Genomic DNA, 15,465 nt, shown 5'->3' on the forward strand with positions numbered 1-15,465 from the left:
TGCTGTGTGTGTGTCTCAGTTTGGAGGTAAAGACTCAACTTTAATGCTTCTGCTTCTAAGTTGTACTTTTACTCAACTGTGACTGAAATAACTTCTTTTCACATATGACATATTTCAAATAATACAGATTTCAAAGGGAAATTATATGAATATAAACATCAGAATGCAAATTTCTTTCACACTGCAATCTTAATATGACATCTAATGTTTTTTTTAATTTAATTTAAAAGAAGAGTCATAGTTCTACATGAATGCATCTCTGCGTCAAGTCAAACTTCAGAGACTAGCTTAGATGGATTTTTGACTAGTCCTTCACTCTGACACATTTAAGCAAAGTCATCCAACGTGTGGAATGTAATCTCACTATGAATGCAGTTGTTCATCAGAGGACAACAACAACAACAAAAAGTTTAATTAAGAGAAGTAGCCAAGAGGCCAGCACAAACTGTTGAGATCCAAAGCTGAGATGGGAGCTGTGGATCTGTTGTCATGGCAACTGTTTGTTGTGCACCTCAGAGATTTGTCCTTAATGGACAAGTTGCAAAAACACAGTCTTTGCTGGAAAACTTTAGAACCACTAAAGACAGAGCCTTCAATCAGTCGTGGCAGATGGCTGGTCACAGTGAGCTAGGTTCTGGTTCTGCAGGAAGTTTCTTCCTGTTAAAGGGGAGTTTTTCCTGTCCACTGTCACCATGGTCAATATGAGGGATTGATGTAAAATTAACAACACAATGTGGGCGATTTTGTGCTTTCGCAGCATGAAGAATGGGCATAGATTTTGGTTTCCAGATGTTTATTATATGTGTATTATATTATTTTACAAACTGCATTTTATGAAAATGTGTGTAAAAAAATGTTATGTACTGTCTGAGTTACATTAGATTGTTAATAGCTTTGACAGGTTTTAACAAATGATTTAACAAAGACAGATGACTACTTTTTCAGATAGGGCCAAGTTGGTTTGGATAACATTTAAGAAATGAAATCATCATTTGCAAACTCCTTTTTGTATTATAAACAAAAAGATGAAATCGACAAAGAGGGCAAATAATAAACAGTAGATTTTCTGTGAGCTTAAAAATAAGAGATGTAGCAATTTTTTGGTTGAATGGAATGTCAGATGTGATGAGCAGATTGGCTCTTTGTGAATTATGTGTTTGGACACCAAAACGCTGAGGTCACTGCCGATAAACAGGGGGTCTCTAGAGCCGTAAATACAACAACTACAATAGAAGCAATCGGAAAACACTGTCCAGAGGTTTATAACATGTACAAATCTCTGCTCTGTGTAAGTGGTAGTTCTGTCAGTATGATGTGTGGGTTACATTAGGTCGCATAAACAAGATGAGGCATCCAAAGAGAAAGCTGGGTGGGGGGTCGCCAAGGGGAAGGTTTCAATTAGTTCAGACAGGCTGTTTGTCTACAGGTCCGGCTTTAAATGCCAGGAGAGTCTTAGACTCACCACAGATCAATAAGCCCAGAGGTGAAAAGGTGAAGTTGCAGGCTGTGTTTCCAGGAGGGGCCGCTGACCTTGGTGCTGAAGCGTGGCTCAGGCGCGTTTCTCTGTCTTCACGCATGAAGCCTTTAAATAATGCATTTCGTTTTGTTAGTATCTGTTCGAGATATTTCACCTCCACGGCTTATGAAGATTTCCTTCCAACAGCTGCTTTCACGAGTGTCATCAGCTGACGTGTTTACCTCTGAGCTGTAGGCTCAAAAATAAAAATAAAAATAAAAAAAAAGAAAAAAACTGAATATTAATCCCACTCTGGCTGCAGCAGTGGGCTTCTTGGAAACCCGTCTCGCCGCGCGCACTACCCGCGCGTCACTCGGCTGACATCAGCACGCGGCTTAAGTACCTGCAACCTCGCGCGCTTGAAACAGTAAACAGAGCGGCTGCTTCTTGATGTGGGCATGCTGAGGACTAAAGTGAACAGTTTCTTATGATTCACAAACTTTGCAGGCATGAATTAGTTTTTCCTCCCAACTTTTTTTCTACACTTTACTCAAAGTTCCAACTTAGTTGTTGTTGGGTTTTTTTGTTTTTGTTTGTTTTTTTTTTTTTTGTTTGTTTTTTTAAGAATGATTAACGGAACCGCTGCGTTTGGGGAACTGGACACCAATGTTTCTGAGCCGATGCACTCTCATCTCCTCAACCACAACCTCACGACCTTCCCCGCGCTCCGACTCGAGTCCAAGTCGCTGGTCACTTCAGCCACGATGTTTGCCGTGGGAGTTCTGGGGAACCTCATCGCCATCGTCGTGCTGTGCGTCTCCAAGAAGGAGCAGAAGGAAACCACCTTCTATACGCTGGTGTGCGGGATGGCCATCACCGACCTGCTGGGCACGTGCTTCACCAGCCCGGTGGTCATCGCCACGTACGTGGCCAGCCGCTGGCCGGGAGGCGTGCTGCTCTGTCACTTCTTCTCCTTCTCCATGCTGTTCTTCGGCTCGGCTGGGATGTCCATTCTCTGCGCAATGGCGGTGGAGCGATACCTGGCCATCAACCACGCGTATTTCTACTCCAAGCACATAGACCGGACCATGGCGCGCTTTGCGCTCCTGGTCATCTACCTGGCCAACATCGTGCTGTGCATCATGCCCAGCTTTGGTTTCGGCCAGCACGTCAGGCACTTCCCCGGCACTTGGTGTTTTCTGGACTGGAGGTCGGTGGATCCGGTTGGCGCGTGCTACTCCTTCCTGTACGGCGGCGTCATGCTGCTGCTGATCGCGGTGACTGTCATGTGCAACCTGGCGGTGTGCAGGTCTCTGGTGGGGATGAACCAGAGGACGGGGATCGTCAGGACGGAGCTGTGTGAGCACAGCGGGTTACGGCGTCGCTTCCCCCGGCTGTCTTCTGTAACCTCTGCCGCAGAGATCCAGATGTTCTGGCTGCTGGTCTTCATGACCATCGTGTTTCTGGTCTGCTCCATTCCGTTAGTGGTAAGTTTGAATTATCTTCACCATGGTTCTATTGTGAAAAAAACAAACAAACAAACAAACAAAAACAACAATTTACATATTTCTGTTTATGTTTTATTTGCTTGTTTTTTTACTTGCCAGGTGCGAATCTTTGTGAACCAGCTCTACGACCCCTCCTACATCTCTGCTGGGGGGAGACCTGACTACCAGGGCGACATGCTGGCGATCCGCTTCGCCTCCTTCAACCCCATCCTGGACCCCTGGGTCTACATTTTGTGCAGAAAGAACCTGTTGCTGAAAGGCTGCGGAAGGCTCAAGAGTGTGATCACACGGGCAAAGGACGGCCCTGGGGACGAAAAGAGCTGGGTGGAGGGTCAAAACACCCCCCCATCCATACACAGCAACGACACCAGTTACGCGTCGTTGCGCACGGCCAGCTACAGGAACGAGCCGCTGCTCCCGCTGTCCATCAAGAACACCTCTTTCACAGACTTTGCGCTCCGACAAGCGTGGGAGTACGACACGGCGCGGGTCAACTTCCACCCGTTCAGCGTGGAGTGCGCGGCGATCATCGGCAGCGAAGAGGAAGCAGAAGCAACGACTCACCCGGGACAGGATGCGGCGGACACGGCTTCTCCAGGGCAGGGCGGCGTGTTGCACGTCCGCAGAGTGGACATCGTTACCTGCACGTTCAGCACCCCGAGCTCCAGTCAGTCTGCCAAATGCTTCTGATGCCCTCAGGATGGGCTCCAGGGCCGCCCAGAGACATTTAATGAGCCAGCGGCGCAACATATAAAGAAAGAGGCTTTAGTCAGGAAAAAGACGACACACCATATGATTTAAAGCATCCCAATAAGTGCCTCTTGAAGGTTTTCTTGAGGTTATTGCTCAGTTCCACTCACCCTGTCTCTGTTCCCCAGATGGCTGTATATTTTTTTCTATCTGTTTTTGTTTGCTTCCATTTTTCTACTTCCTTCCATCAAACAAAATGTGTCAAACTCATGGCCCTGGGGCCAAATCTGGCACGCCACAACTTTTTATGTGGCCCTTCAGACTCTAGGAGTCCACATAATGGTAGGACAACAGTCGGGTGCTTAAATATTATTTTATTAATCAAATCAAAGCAGTTTTTATCAGCATCCTGCCAAATGTGTTCAACATTTATTTTTAAGAGGAGATATTTATTAATATTTCAACAGTTTGATAATGGTTAGTTTCATCAATACATTCTACTATAACCGGATCTTTAAGGACATTCATGATCTTGATGTGACTCAACATTAAAATCATTTTGACACCTCTGCCCCAAATAATCAAACATCATATAAAATGTTAAAGCTCAATTTTTACACAGTCTGCAACTTCCAAAAGGAAAAACAACACTTTTATTTATTTAACTATGTCTTAACTTGTACTTTAATCCATAATGTCCAGGAATGATTTGCACTTTGACACCACATTATTTTCACCACCTCTCTGCATTTTATGTCATTAATGCTACAGTTGCACTCATAAACAGGACAAAGCGTCAGAATGTTTACAGTTAGTCTGCCTGTGACAGAGAAGGCAGCTGAATTTTATAAATACGTAAAATAAAAATACTCATAAATCATTTGGGTGGTGAGCATTTTTAGCGGTTTTAGATACAAACAGGAAGGCTTTCTGCCGAGGTTGGCACAACACCATGTAAGAAAATCAGGCTCTGAACAGATTTTCTATTGCTTATTTGCATTACCAGTCCATGAACATGGGCGCCCTCTTGTGGTGAGCAAACAGAAAGCATTGTAAAAAAAAAAAAAAGACAAACCGTTGAGGCTGGAATTAGTGTTATTTAACTTTTTTGATTCTGAGCTAAGTTAAAGAGTTGTTTATGTGTTTTAAAGTAGTCAGAACATCTGGGAAATAAAACCTCACATATTTAGACTGATCAGTCGGACCTCAGCTGGATTGATCTACACTGAACATTATTATGAAATCTTTATTTTATTTGTGAAACAGCCAAAAACATTTTGGTGTCTCAGAACGACCTGATGTAGGAAAACATGAAAAGCACAATGTTTTCACTGGTCAAGGCTGGATTGAAATAGTGTACAGTGATTATGGATGTGGTGTTGGCCTGTCTCTAAACGGTTCTTTTGGATGGTGGGCTGCTGTGGAGGAGTGGATGTGTGTGTTGCGTCAGGGAGTGAGGAAGCCTTCCAGATCACCCAGATGAATGTTCTCTCTGCTGTTGCCTGCTGAGTCGCAACTCAGTGAGTTGATTTCATTTGTGCTTTTGTGCAAGTCTAGTGAAGAGTTAGCCCTGTAAACCTGTGGCTCTCTTCTAAAGTGTAGCAGTCATGTTTGTCCAGGTCCAGGACAAAACAAAGCTGCTCCAGGAAGCAGAGTGAGAGGAAAATTCCCTGGTGGACAATTAGGGGAATAAATGTTTTGGGAAATCTGAGACCAAGCTGAAGTTGTCAGCTGGATTAATGGAAAACCAACTCCATCAGCATATTGGAGTAAGATAAAGTAAGATAAAGCTTGTAAGTGACCAAACAATGGGATGTCAAAGAAATTTAAGTTGGACATTTTTGCAGAAAGGGAAATGTGCATCACCACTAAGGGCTGCACATTATATCCTAGTCGATATGCCATCATCACAGTATCAATGTGTGCAATATTCATATCACAAAGGAGTGCAATCATTGTTGGCTAAAATATTCAAAGTGTTATGAACTTGTATTTTTTCATGCTAATGTCATATTTAGTCACCTAGATAGCATTACTTAAGTTTGATGTAATTTCATTTCATAATGTCTTCATTGCAGTATTACATCCCTATTGCAAGATTTCTAATATTTTGCAGCCATAACATTAGGAATAACTCTCAAATACAGACAAAGATGGCAGGAAGATAGCATAGCTTAAGGTGTTATTCAAGTCATCTGTTTAAAATTTGTGTATTTTTTCATCACAATGTCAGTTTTTCCAATATTGTGCAGCTGTAGTCCCCATAACAACCAGGGAGTAAGGCAGATTTAAACACATGTTTGGAATTAACCTGGGTATCAAGGAAAATCAACTTTTTTAAGCTTTACCTTATGTTCTGTTATTTGGTCTTCAAAAACATACCTGGAGTGTTGCCTTGATTATTTCATGCATGTTTGAGGAATTCTTGAATCTCACCAAATGATGTTTTCCACACAGCTCCTGATTGGACTTCCTGAAGGCGGAGTGTCAGAAAGCATAGGAGCTTCTTAAAGAGACAGAGACCGATTTCAAGGCATCAAACTGCAAAGTCATATTACTTTTATGTTATTTTTGATACATAAATCATTTTCATAACAACGGCAGTTAACATAGTTGCTTGTGCTATAAAATTACACTATGTGCCTGGAAAACACATAACACTGTCCCTTTAAGAAGAATTTTAGTAGACCATATCTTAATTTTTTTCCTGGTAATTATAAGTCTTACTTCAACATGTTTCATGCTTTAGAATGTAGAAAAATCTCATTAGATGTGGAAAAATGACATTTTTCAAAGGTTTCCTCTCAGCAGATTGCCTCAGTGATGTTAAAAATCAGGTTTCTGCCAGCAGGTTTCATGATCTAACAAGCTAATGAAGTATTAGCTATTTCACACACTGCATTATACTGAAGAGTAAAATTCCAATTTGTAACTTTTATTTGAAACTGAAACACAGTGAGATTTATATGTTTGTGTAGAGACATGGGAAGCCACTGAATGTGGCCCTGGTTGCAGACCTCTGATAGCTAACTGTGGAGCAAAACCAAACAAAATTTTAATAAGAAAAATAACATAAAATACCACACAGAGTAAGGATTTAAATTAGACATTTACAAAAGTTAAACATAGTTCATTTGGAATCACTTCCCCAATAATTGTTAGTTTCCTGTTGTATTTTATTTTTATAACCCAATGTTTAATTTTTCCGGTTCTGGTTGTATTTCTTCTTCCAGCAGTGTTGAGTTTTCTGTGTTTTCAGCCCAATCACAGCAACGTGTCCAACCAAAATGTGGGACATTTTGTTGAACATCTTAAAAACACCGTACCACCTCATGCAATGAGCAAGGCCTGGTCAGGATGATGGGAAATCCTGCATTTAGCCACTAACCATGAGTCTATCCAGCAGTGGTGGTGCTGACTCACATGCTGCTCTTTAGTCTAAAACTGGATTTGGGAAAATGTTCTACAAGCATCTGCCAGATGTCTTCATAGCTCCCAAAATTAAAGCACAAGACAAAGTGAGGTAGTAGAATGTAAGGTCTGAAGCTGTGCATAGTGGAACCGGAGAATTATAAAGCTGTGGAGTGAAGAGCAGAACAGAACACGTTTTCCACTTTGGCCAGTGATGGAAATCTTTCCAGGAAAAAACATCTGCTGTAGAATGGATCTGTGATTAGGAATGTTTTTTTTTTTTCTTCTAAGCACTGGCGCAGAAATATTATATTAATCTACCCCATGGGTACAAGTTGTGTATGATCCTCAGAGATTAATGCTCAAAGTGGAAATGTTAGTGCCATCTACTGTGATGTTCATCCATCATGTGTTGCTTTTGATCTGTATGCTCTCATTTCAAGCACTGCTTTATTTGTAATGTGTGGAGAATTAATGTAAACATTGTGCATTTGCTAGGTGTTCATATTGCATATTTTCATTTTTAAGATTTATGCACTCACACAAAAAAAATGTCTTACTTGTCAGTCAGACACTTTCAGAGATTTATGTTGGATCTGTTGGTCGTGAGGAAAAATAAATAAATGAATAAAACATTAAGGCTGGTTGTTGTCATTTGGGTTTGTTTGTTTGTCTGTGATCAGAGGTGCGAGCTACGACGCAAACCTCCCAGGTTAAATCGGTACTTTTCAGCTTCGGCCACCAGGTGGTGCTGCAACCTCACTCCAGAAAGCAGCAACATTTTTGAAAACATTTTCCAAAAATGTTTCAGTTGAGAAAACTGACCACAGATGTCTGAGCAGTACAATGATGATACTATTTAGATTTTTGAAAACTTTATTCCCTAGGAGGATAATGCCATAGAAAAAATAGAACATTTCATAATAATAATAATAATAATAATAATAATAATAATAATAATAATGATGGGTAACAGCGAGCGTCATATGAATTATGGAACCACTGCAATGCATGAAAGACAGTTGAAGGTTTTGTTACGTAATTTAAAATTTTCTGGCACCCCCAGAAAATTGTGAGGTGTTTTCAGTTGTCAAGGCGTCTATGTGTAGAAGTGAAACATTCAGGTATTCAGGACTTGTGTAACGTCTCCTTTCAGAGAAAAGCAAACTCAATAGTTTGAAGGATGTGATCATCTCATACCCACACCTCTTCGCTGCAACAAGCCCGGATTTGTGAAAACAAACAAATACTAAGTTTGTTTTAGAAAACGAAAATGATGACAACAACTAACGATGATAAATTTAGTGCTTACCACACTATCCATCTATGGTAATTTGCATGAATAAAAAAAACATTGGGGTTTTGCACCTGGCTTTCGCACAGGGTCCCACAACTTTCCAGATCCAGCAGTGACTGCTGGTCAGCTGGCTGAAAGAACTCTTCTACACCCACAAAGCTTCCTGGCTCACACAGAAGACAAATCCAGCTGCAGTCATGGTGTAGAAACTAGAAGAACCACCCAGCACTCCTTTCAAAGTAATGCTGTTTTTAAGTACGGCTGACAAAGCTACAAGTGGCATGCATGTTAAACAACCGCTGGTTGTTTCACAACAACCAACTGGTTGTTAGTTGGTTAGTTAACCAGGAAGCCTGGTTAACTAACCAAACTAACCAACTAAAACCAGCTTCTTGAATTTGCTTTACTCTGTAAGGAGGAGACCAGAAAAATGTCCAATATTCTGGCTCTAACATTACCAGTTGTTCATTCTGGATTTTTAACAATAATAAATATTTTGCATAAATAATTAGGAGGTTGTCATTTCAGCAGCTGCAGAAATACCTGCAGCTTTTCTGTTAAAGGGGAACAGATCATGTCATGTTTAAAAGTTTGTGTTTATACCGTGGAGCTGTGCTGTTGTTACTTCATGTTATGAGAGTTTTCTACTGGCCCATGTCTACATGTTAGAATCAAGACTGAGAGGCGACGTTGAGGTAAAACAAAATAAATCAGGATCATTACGACAGTATGGAGGATAATTTACGTTCTGCTGGTTGGGTTGAACGGTGTGAGAGAGACAGTAACTATAGTTACGGTAACTGTCTGGTTTGTGTTCCTGCATTTGGAAAAATGTGGAAATGAATCACTGAGACGGAGTCAACAAAAAGCAGCTGCGAGGGTGAAATGTGAATCTTGGCAATAAATAGATATATTTGTATCTACATTATAGAGTCCATATAAAACAGCTCTCATATGAAGCCATAATAAATAAATAATTTATCTGTAATAAATATATTTTACTCTTACACAGTAATACATGAAGATGCATGGCATCCATTAGGCTGAGTTCACCTGAACGTATAGAAAAAGATACAATGTGAGGTCTCTGTGTGTGTGGGGTGGGGTGAGGGGCGGACGCGGGGCTTTAGGGGAAGAAAAAGACTGTTGGGGTTTTTTGGGAGGTGCTGGTTTCACTGTTTGCAGTAAGCGTTTAGTTAAAGTTACAGTATAAACACAGTGTCAGTCCTTTAACTAGGCTTTTTTGTTCTTTTATCTCAGGTCTCTTCCAACAAAAAGTCAAAACACGTTTAGATAGAAGTTTTTGTTTTTGGTTGGTTTTTTCTTCGGAGGAGTTCTGGGGCCCGCAGGTTCCTGAATCCCGTGTCCGACATGGATGTGAAAACAGTCTATTCGTTCTCTGCTGCTGCTCCACATTAGTCTCTGATTTAAGCCCTTTTTCGTCCAGCTGTGCCCAACACACGGCTCTGTTACTTCCCATGTGCTACAGCGCCTCCCTCTGGTCTTCTTTTTTTTGCACACAGCGCTGAGCGTCCGTTCAGCCGATGCACATGCAGCTGGCAGCTGAGAGCGACTCTATGGTCCTCCAGGTGGTGGAGGTGTCCATGAAGGAAACCGGCTCGTAGCGGTCTGGCCGGCAGCAGGGGTTCCTGCTCACCTTCCGGGCGACGCGGCGCGGAAGGGAGCCGTTTTCCAGCAGCGCATTCAGCGCCAGATCATAGTTTATCCTGGAGCTCTGGCAGGAGCCCACGCAAAACTTAAAGAGGACGATCTCGTCTGAATCGAAGCCCAGTCCGAGGTCCCTAACCTTCATCTCTTTCTTCTCCACCCGGCAGTCCCTGCTGCTCTGCTTTGGGGGCCGGCTTTTACCTTTCCCCCTTCTGTCCACGTTCCCAGCCTCCTCTCCTTCGTCCTCTCCTTTCTTCCTTCGTCTCTTCTTCTTCTTTTGCGACCCCTTCGGCTGAGGTGCTGTGGGGTCGGAGGAGCGTGGGGAGCGCCCTGCCCAGCGGACGCTGGGATGGTCATCCAGCTCGTCCACTACAAAGGGCTCTGAAAAAAACAACAAGAAAAGGACATTGCAGACAGAATGACAGAAGATACACAGGCTGGATCTGTGTAGTTATTGACATAATCAGTTCTTCAAGTCTACGATCCTGATGCTTTTAGATTCACTCCTCCTGCACACCTGAATCAAATGAATGGTTCTTTACCAGGATTCTTTTATTTAACCAGGTGATTTATTAAGAACAAATTCTTCCTGTCCGGCAGAGCGACGCTCAGAGTTGGTGTCTGAGTGTCAATGTGAGGCTCTGCAGACTTACTTTCACAAGTGGAGCGTTATGGCTTTAGCTATAATGCTGCGCTTGATATTTATATTAACTTTATTAGAAATACCTTTGGGTTTATTTCAAGTGTAATTAATGTGAAAATACACGGTACAAGTGGATACATGATGTATTTGGTGGCAACCGCGCCCCAACGTATAGTATATCTGAGAAAACTTCTGAAGTTGAATCGGGAATATTTTTTAACACTTTGACACATTCCAAGCTCTCCTCTGTGTCTTTTTCCTCACAGTTTTATGTGGCACAACATCACAAGAAGGGCATAATTGCATAGTCGAAGGAAAATTATGGTTCCCAAATAGTTTTATAGATAGAAATTTGAGAAGTGTGGCACACTTTTGCATTTAACTCCCATGAGTCAGCATTTTGTTGCTTCTGTTTCTTTTTTGACAGCCCAGTTTTTACAGAAGACTCGAGCTCAGCCAGACAGGATGGACAGAATCCGTCTAGTTCAATTTTCTGGTCTTACCACAAACGTAGAGCCAGACTTTGGCTAGGCCACATTACACATGTATGTGTTTTATGAATTTAATTCTCTATGCCCTCTGGTTAATGGCCATAGAAATCCTCTCCACAGTATGATGCTGCCACCACCATGTGTGGTGGTGGCAGCATGAATGATCTCTTCAAAGTAGCTTTCTGCCACTCTGTTCAGTTCTCCTCTCGTCTGACCAGATCACCTTCCTCCATGTTTGCTGTGTTCTCTGCTTAGCTTGTGACAAACTGCAAACCGTTAGCATGAGCATCTTGGCTGCTTCTCTTCTAGGTTGTTATCGTTAACCAAAACTAAGGAAATAAGAAAAACTAGATGCAAAAGAAACGGTTCTGCTAACCAATATAAAAATAAAAACAAGAGTTTGCAAGTGAAACTGTAATGAGCATTCACAGAGCGTCGTGTCAGGAAAAGCAGAGAGAAAGCACCAGAGTCCAATTTGGGATTATTTTGAATATAACTGTGTTTCAGTTAAAAGTGTCCTGCAGAGAAACCAGATATAATATGTAGGAAAATATTACGTTGGGAAAATCCCACAAGCCTTAAAGACCACTTCATTGTGTCCATGAGACTTGCTTGCAGATGATGTTATTGTGTTTACTGGATTTTTTTTAACGTTTCTCTGCCACATACCTTTCATAACTGTAGGTCTGGTCATTCATTTGGCCACACTTTCTAAAAACTGGTGATTTTATTGAGTTTTGGCACCAACAGCTATTTCAGTTTTTTTTTGTTTGTTTGTTTTTTCAGTCTTGCTCCAAGATGGACTCATATTAGAAAAAAAGACTGAAACTCTACCTTAAATGAATAAAACCTAAACTGATCTAGCAAACAGTCCAACCTAATGGAAACTAAAATAGAATTGGAAATCTGAAGTCAAAACTAACTGAAATTAAAACTACTCAAAAACTGCTAAAGTATGAAAACCTTTCTTCTCTGGTTTAGCGCTGTCAATCAACCTCATGAACACGCTGATAAATGTGCTAATGGTGGAGAAACAAGTCACTGTTACTGGAAAACTGTTTATCCATGTTAACTAGCCTTAGCAATCATGACAAAATCTGCTGTTTTGTAGCAGAGAGCGAAAAGGTACGGGGGTCAGCGGTGCACACACGGAAATGATTGGCAGGACTAAGACCCATCTACTACATCTGATTGTTTGTTTCTAGTTAGCACTTGGAGAAGGAAGAGTAACTCCATTTTTTCACAGATCATACTGTCACGACAGTGACAGTTTCAACAAATATGTAAAAAAGTTTTTTTTTTTTTTTTTTTAAATAAAAGCTACACACTGCAGCTTTAAAGAGCATAAACACATTTACATGGTATTATATTAGCATGTTCCATTAAAGCCCAGACTTCGATCAGCGCAGTGGGCTTTCTCTGCAGTACCGTATAGAGCGTGCCATGTGGGGTAAGGCTCGCTGTCCTCCTCCTGCTCCTTGTCCTCCACCACCTCTGGCAGCGTGACAGGAAAGTCTCTCCCCTCCTGAGCCTCCAGAAGGCCTGCAGCATGGTTCAGGTCTGATCCCAGTCCACCACCAGCAGCAGCAGCTCTCATGTGAGCTCCTTCCACCAGAGGCAGCAAGGAGATGAGCACCCACAGAAGAACCTGAGCACAGAAAATACAAACTAGACCTCACCTCTAGCTCCACACAGCACACCAAAACGCTACACTGCAAAAACACTAAATGTTTTTTTAAAAAGTGATGTTGGTCTAGTTTCTAGGGCAAATATCTTACTAAAGTTGAAATAAGACAAACTAACTTAAAGGTAACTTTTTAGCAAGATACAGAGGCTTGTTTTAAGTAAATAATTTCTTAATATTAACAAAAAAGTACTTGTGCCTTTGCAGATTATTTCACTTATAACAAGATGTTTTTCATATGTTATAAAGTGAAATGATCTGCCAGTGAAACAAGTACTTTTTCATCAATATTAAGAAATTATTTACGTAAAAGAAGCCTTTATATCTAGCTAAAAACTTACCTTTAAGTTAATTTGTCTTATTTCAAGTTTAATAAGATATCTGGACCAGAAACCAGACCAAAAATACTTGGTAAGATTTTGTGTTTTTGCAGTGTAATTACATCCTGTCAGTTCCTACTGATTTGCATTGTGGGTAATAAAAGCACTATGAACTAGAACAGTCAGCTTTTAATGTTGTGTTTTATTTGTGACGTTGCATGACGATCAATTTTCTACCAGCAGAAAGGTAAATAAAAGTATGAGTTTGTATCTATACAATGACGACAGTCAGCTTTCTGCTTTAGCTTTGATCCAAGCAGTGCGATGAATTCTTCTCGCTTAACGTTTCAAAAAGAAAATAACTCTGAAACTGTTTTCCTCTTGAGAGTTCTGCTGGCTGTGGCTATAGTAAATAAAGTGAGAACTGACCACAAAGAACAAAACTCTCTGTTTGTGTGAGAACGGGGCACGACTGCCACTGCAGAGCCGACTTATTTGGCACCATTTTCATTTATTTTTCTCTCTGTTTGCTTTGAACCAGTCTGAACAGAAATGTACCAGCAGCCGCAGCAGCAGATCCACATGGAGAAAAATAAATGCTGATATCAGCATCAGCTCCCAATGTTCACCTTCTGGAAATGTAAACGTTTTGGAGGAATCACTGAACTACAGAGCAATGGTTTTATGGGTTTACAGTGTTGCTTAAAATCTTAAACAAAAACTGAAAACATATTCTAATTATTTTTATTTAAAACCAAAAATGCAACTGTTCTTATCACTCTTGCTCTATTATCACCAGCCTTATAACTATCATTTATAATCTGTAATATTTATTTCTAAATGTTTTGACTTTGATCCAAGCATTCACAGAGAAAGGCTGCATGGTGATGCTTATGTTTACATGGACATTGTGATTGTGCTGCTATTATTAAAAATCTGATTCCAGATCAGTGTCAGACTTATTTTCAGATTAAGTTTGAAATTATATTCTGCACAAGTAGTGAAAAACATCGAATTTACATGCAGCAGAAAACCAGCAGGCCACCTTAACCCTTTCATGCATGAATTATGATAATTTATATCAGGATTTTTTCCAAAGTATTTTTGATTTTCTTAAGGCATAAAAAATGGTGGGAAAAATGTAGTAAAAATGTTTCTAGGTGATCAGTTGAAATTTCTGAAAATATAAAGTTGGAAAAATACATCAGTGGTATTAGTCTTTAGGGGTTGGAAGAGTCCTCTACAGTAGAAGGAGGGATCAGATATGCCTGAGATGTTTTTTCGTTAGTCTGCCGTATCGGATTTAACTAAAGTTTTCTTGCACTTGCAGTGGATGGCCAGTAGTTGATAGTGTATGATGCACTAGCATCCACTTCAGTGGTCTGTGGACATTGATAACGTAAAAATCCATAATAAACACAAGAAAATGGCCTTTAGATAGTTGTCCACTGCAGTGACCGCTATGCGTGAAAGGGTTAGTATTACCTACTATGAATTATATACGCATCCTCTTTGTTAAAATGTGTTTTCTAGTTCATTTTGCCTCTAGAACTTGGTTGAATGTATATCAGGAGGCTTTTGGGTCCATTTTTTGGTAGCTGAAAACAGTTTTTACCCAGATCAAGTTGGGCTGAGTTATGCAAACAGTTGCACAAATTTGTTTCCCTGCTCTCATGACAAACACTATCCTACTTTGCACATTTTTTTACTGACTGTTCTGCTGACTTCAAACCAGCTTTATAAAACAACAGCAAAAAGTAAGTAGCTGTGTCTGTTACTCTCTCTGAAATGTTTAGTGGAGTTCCCTTCACTTCGGCCAACAGACCGACAAGAAGAGAGAGGGTGGGGGCTCAGAGGGCATTATCAGTCTGTCGAGAAAAATGTCCGGACACTCTGGCTGTAATTACAAAATCCTGTAAAATATTACAGGATTTTGAAAGCATGACAGTCTATCTTTAAAACTGAATCCGGCCTGTGTCTACCTGCAACAAGATTATATCAGAACTGAGTCCATGGATGGGAAACATCCAATGACTTTTAACTTTTAACACTTTTAACTTTTCAAACACATTTTTGTCAGAAGGAAATGGCATTAACTAAATGTTGCATTGGGGCATTAAAGTCGTGGTTCATGATGAGCTTCAGAGCAGTAAAGTTAGAGCTGGTCCTGTGATGTTGGTCGTGTCTCCTTTAAGGAAGACTAATAATTAATGCATTGCCATCAACACTACAGGAGCTGCTTACTGCTGCAGTCATGGCAGTGTGGTTGAAATGAGCTCTCTGTTGTGGCCCACTGA

At 40.8% G+C, this 15,465-nt stretch overlaps 2 protein-coding genes across 2 annotated transcripts in view; one reads left to right on the forward strand and one right to left on the reverse strand.

Moving 5' to 3' along the window:
• Positions 1–1,229: 1,229 nt before the first annotated feature.
• On the forward strand, positions 1,230–3,738 carry ptger4c (prostaglandin E receptor 4 (subtype EP4) c). The gene is made up of 2 exons (XM_015012263.2): positions 1,230–2,943; positions 3,064–3,738. The coding sequence occupies exons 1-2, from the start codon at positions 2,083–2,085 to the stop codon at positions 3,652–3,654; spliced, it is 1,452 nt and encodes a 483-aa protein (XP_014867749.2). The 5' UTR covers positions 1,230–2,082; the 3' UTR covers positions 3,655–3,738.
• Positions 3,739–7,923: 4,185 nt separating this feature from the next.
• Positions 7,924–15,465, reverse strand: part of artnb (artemin b) — a 36,058-nt gene continuing 28,516 nt past the window's right edge. The window contains exons 3-4 of the mRNA XM_015012265.2: positions 12,593–12,812; positions 7,924–10,411 (exon numbers count right to left, since the gene is read on the reverse strand). Coding sequence (XP_014867751.2) covers positions 9,900–10,411; positions 12,593–12,812 — 732 coding nt within the window. The 3' untranslated portion in view covers positions 7,924–9,899. The remainder of the gene's footprint in view (positions 10,412–12,592; positions 12,813–15,465) is intronic.

Source organism: Poecilia mexicana, unplaced genomic scaffold (genome assembly GCF_051168715.1).
Source record: "Poecilia mexicana isolate PSO_F unplaced genomic scaffold, ASM5116871v1 scaffold_17, whole genome shotgun sequence".
In the NCBI taxonomy this organism is placed as follows: Eukaryota; Metazoa; Chordata; class Actinopteri; order Cyprinodontiformes; family Poeciliidae; genus Poecilia; species Poecilia mexicana.

Excerpts from the sequence above, each read along its gene's own strand:
- ptger4c (XM_015012263.2), top strand. The coding sequence starts at position 2,083 with ATGATTAACGGAACCGCTGCGTTTGGGGAACTGGACACCAATGTTTCT. Across the intron at positions 2,944-3,063 it reads TCTGCTCCATTCCGTTAGTG|GTGCGAATCTTTGTGAACCA; the intron begins GTAAGTTTGAAT and ends TTTACTTGCCAG.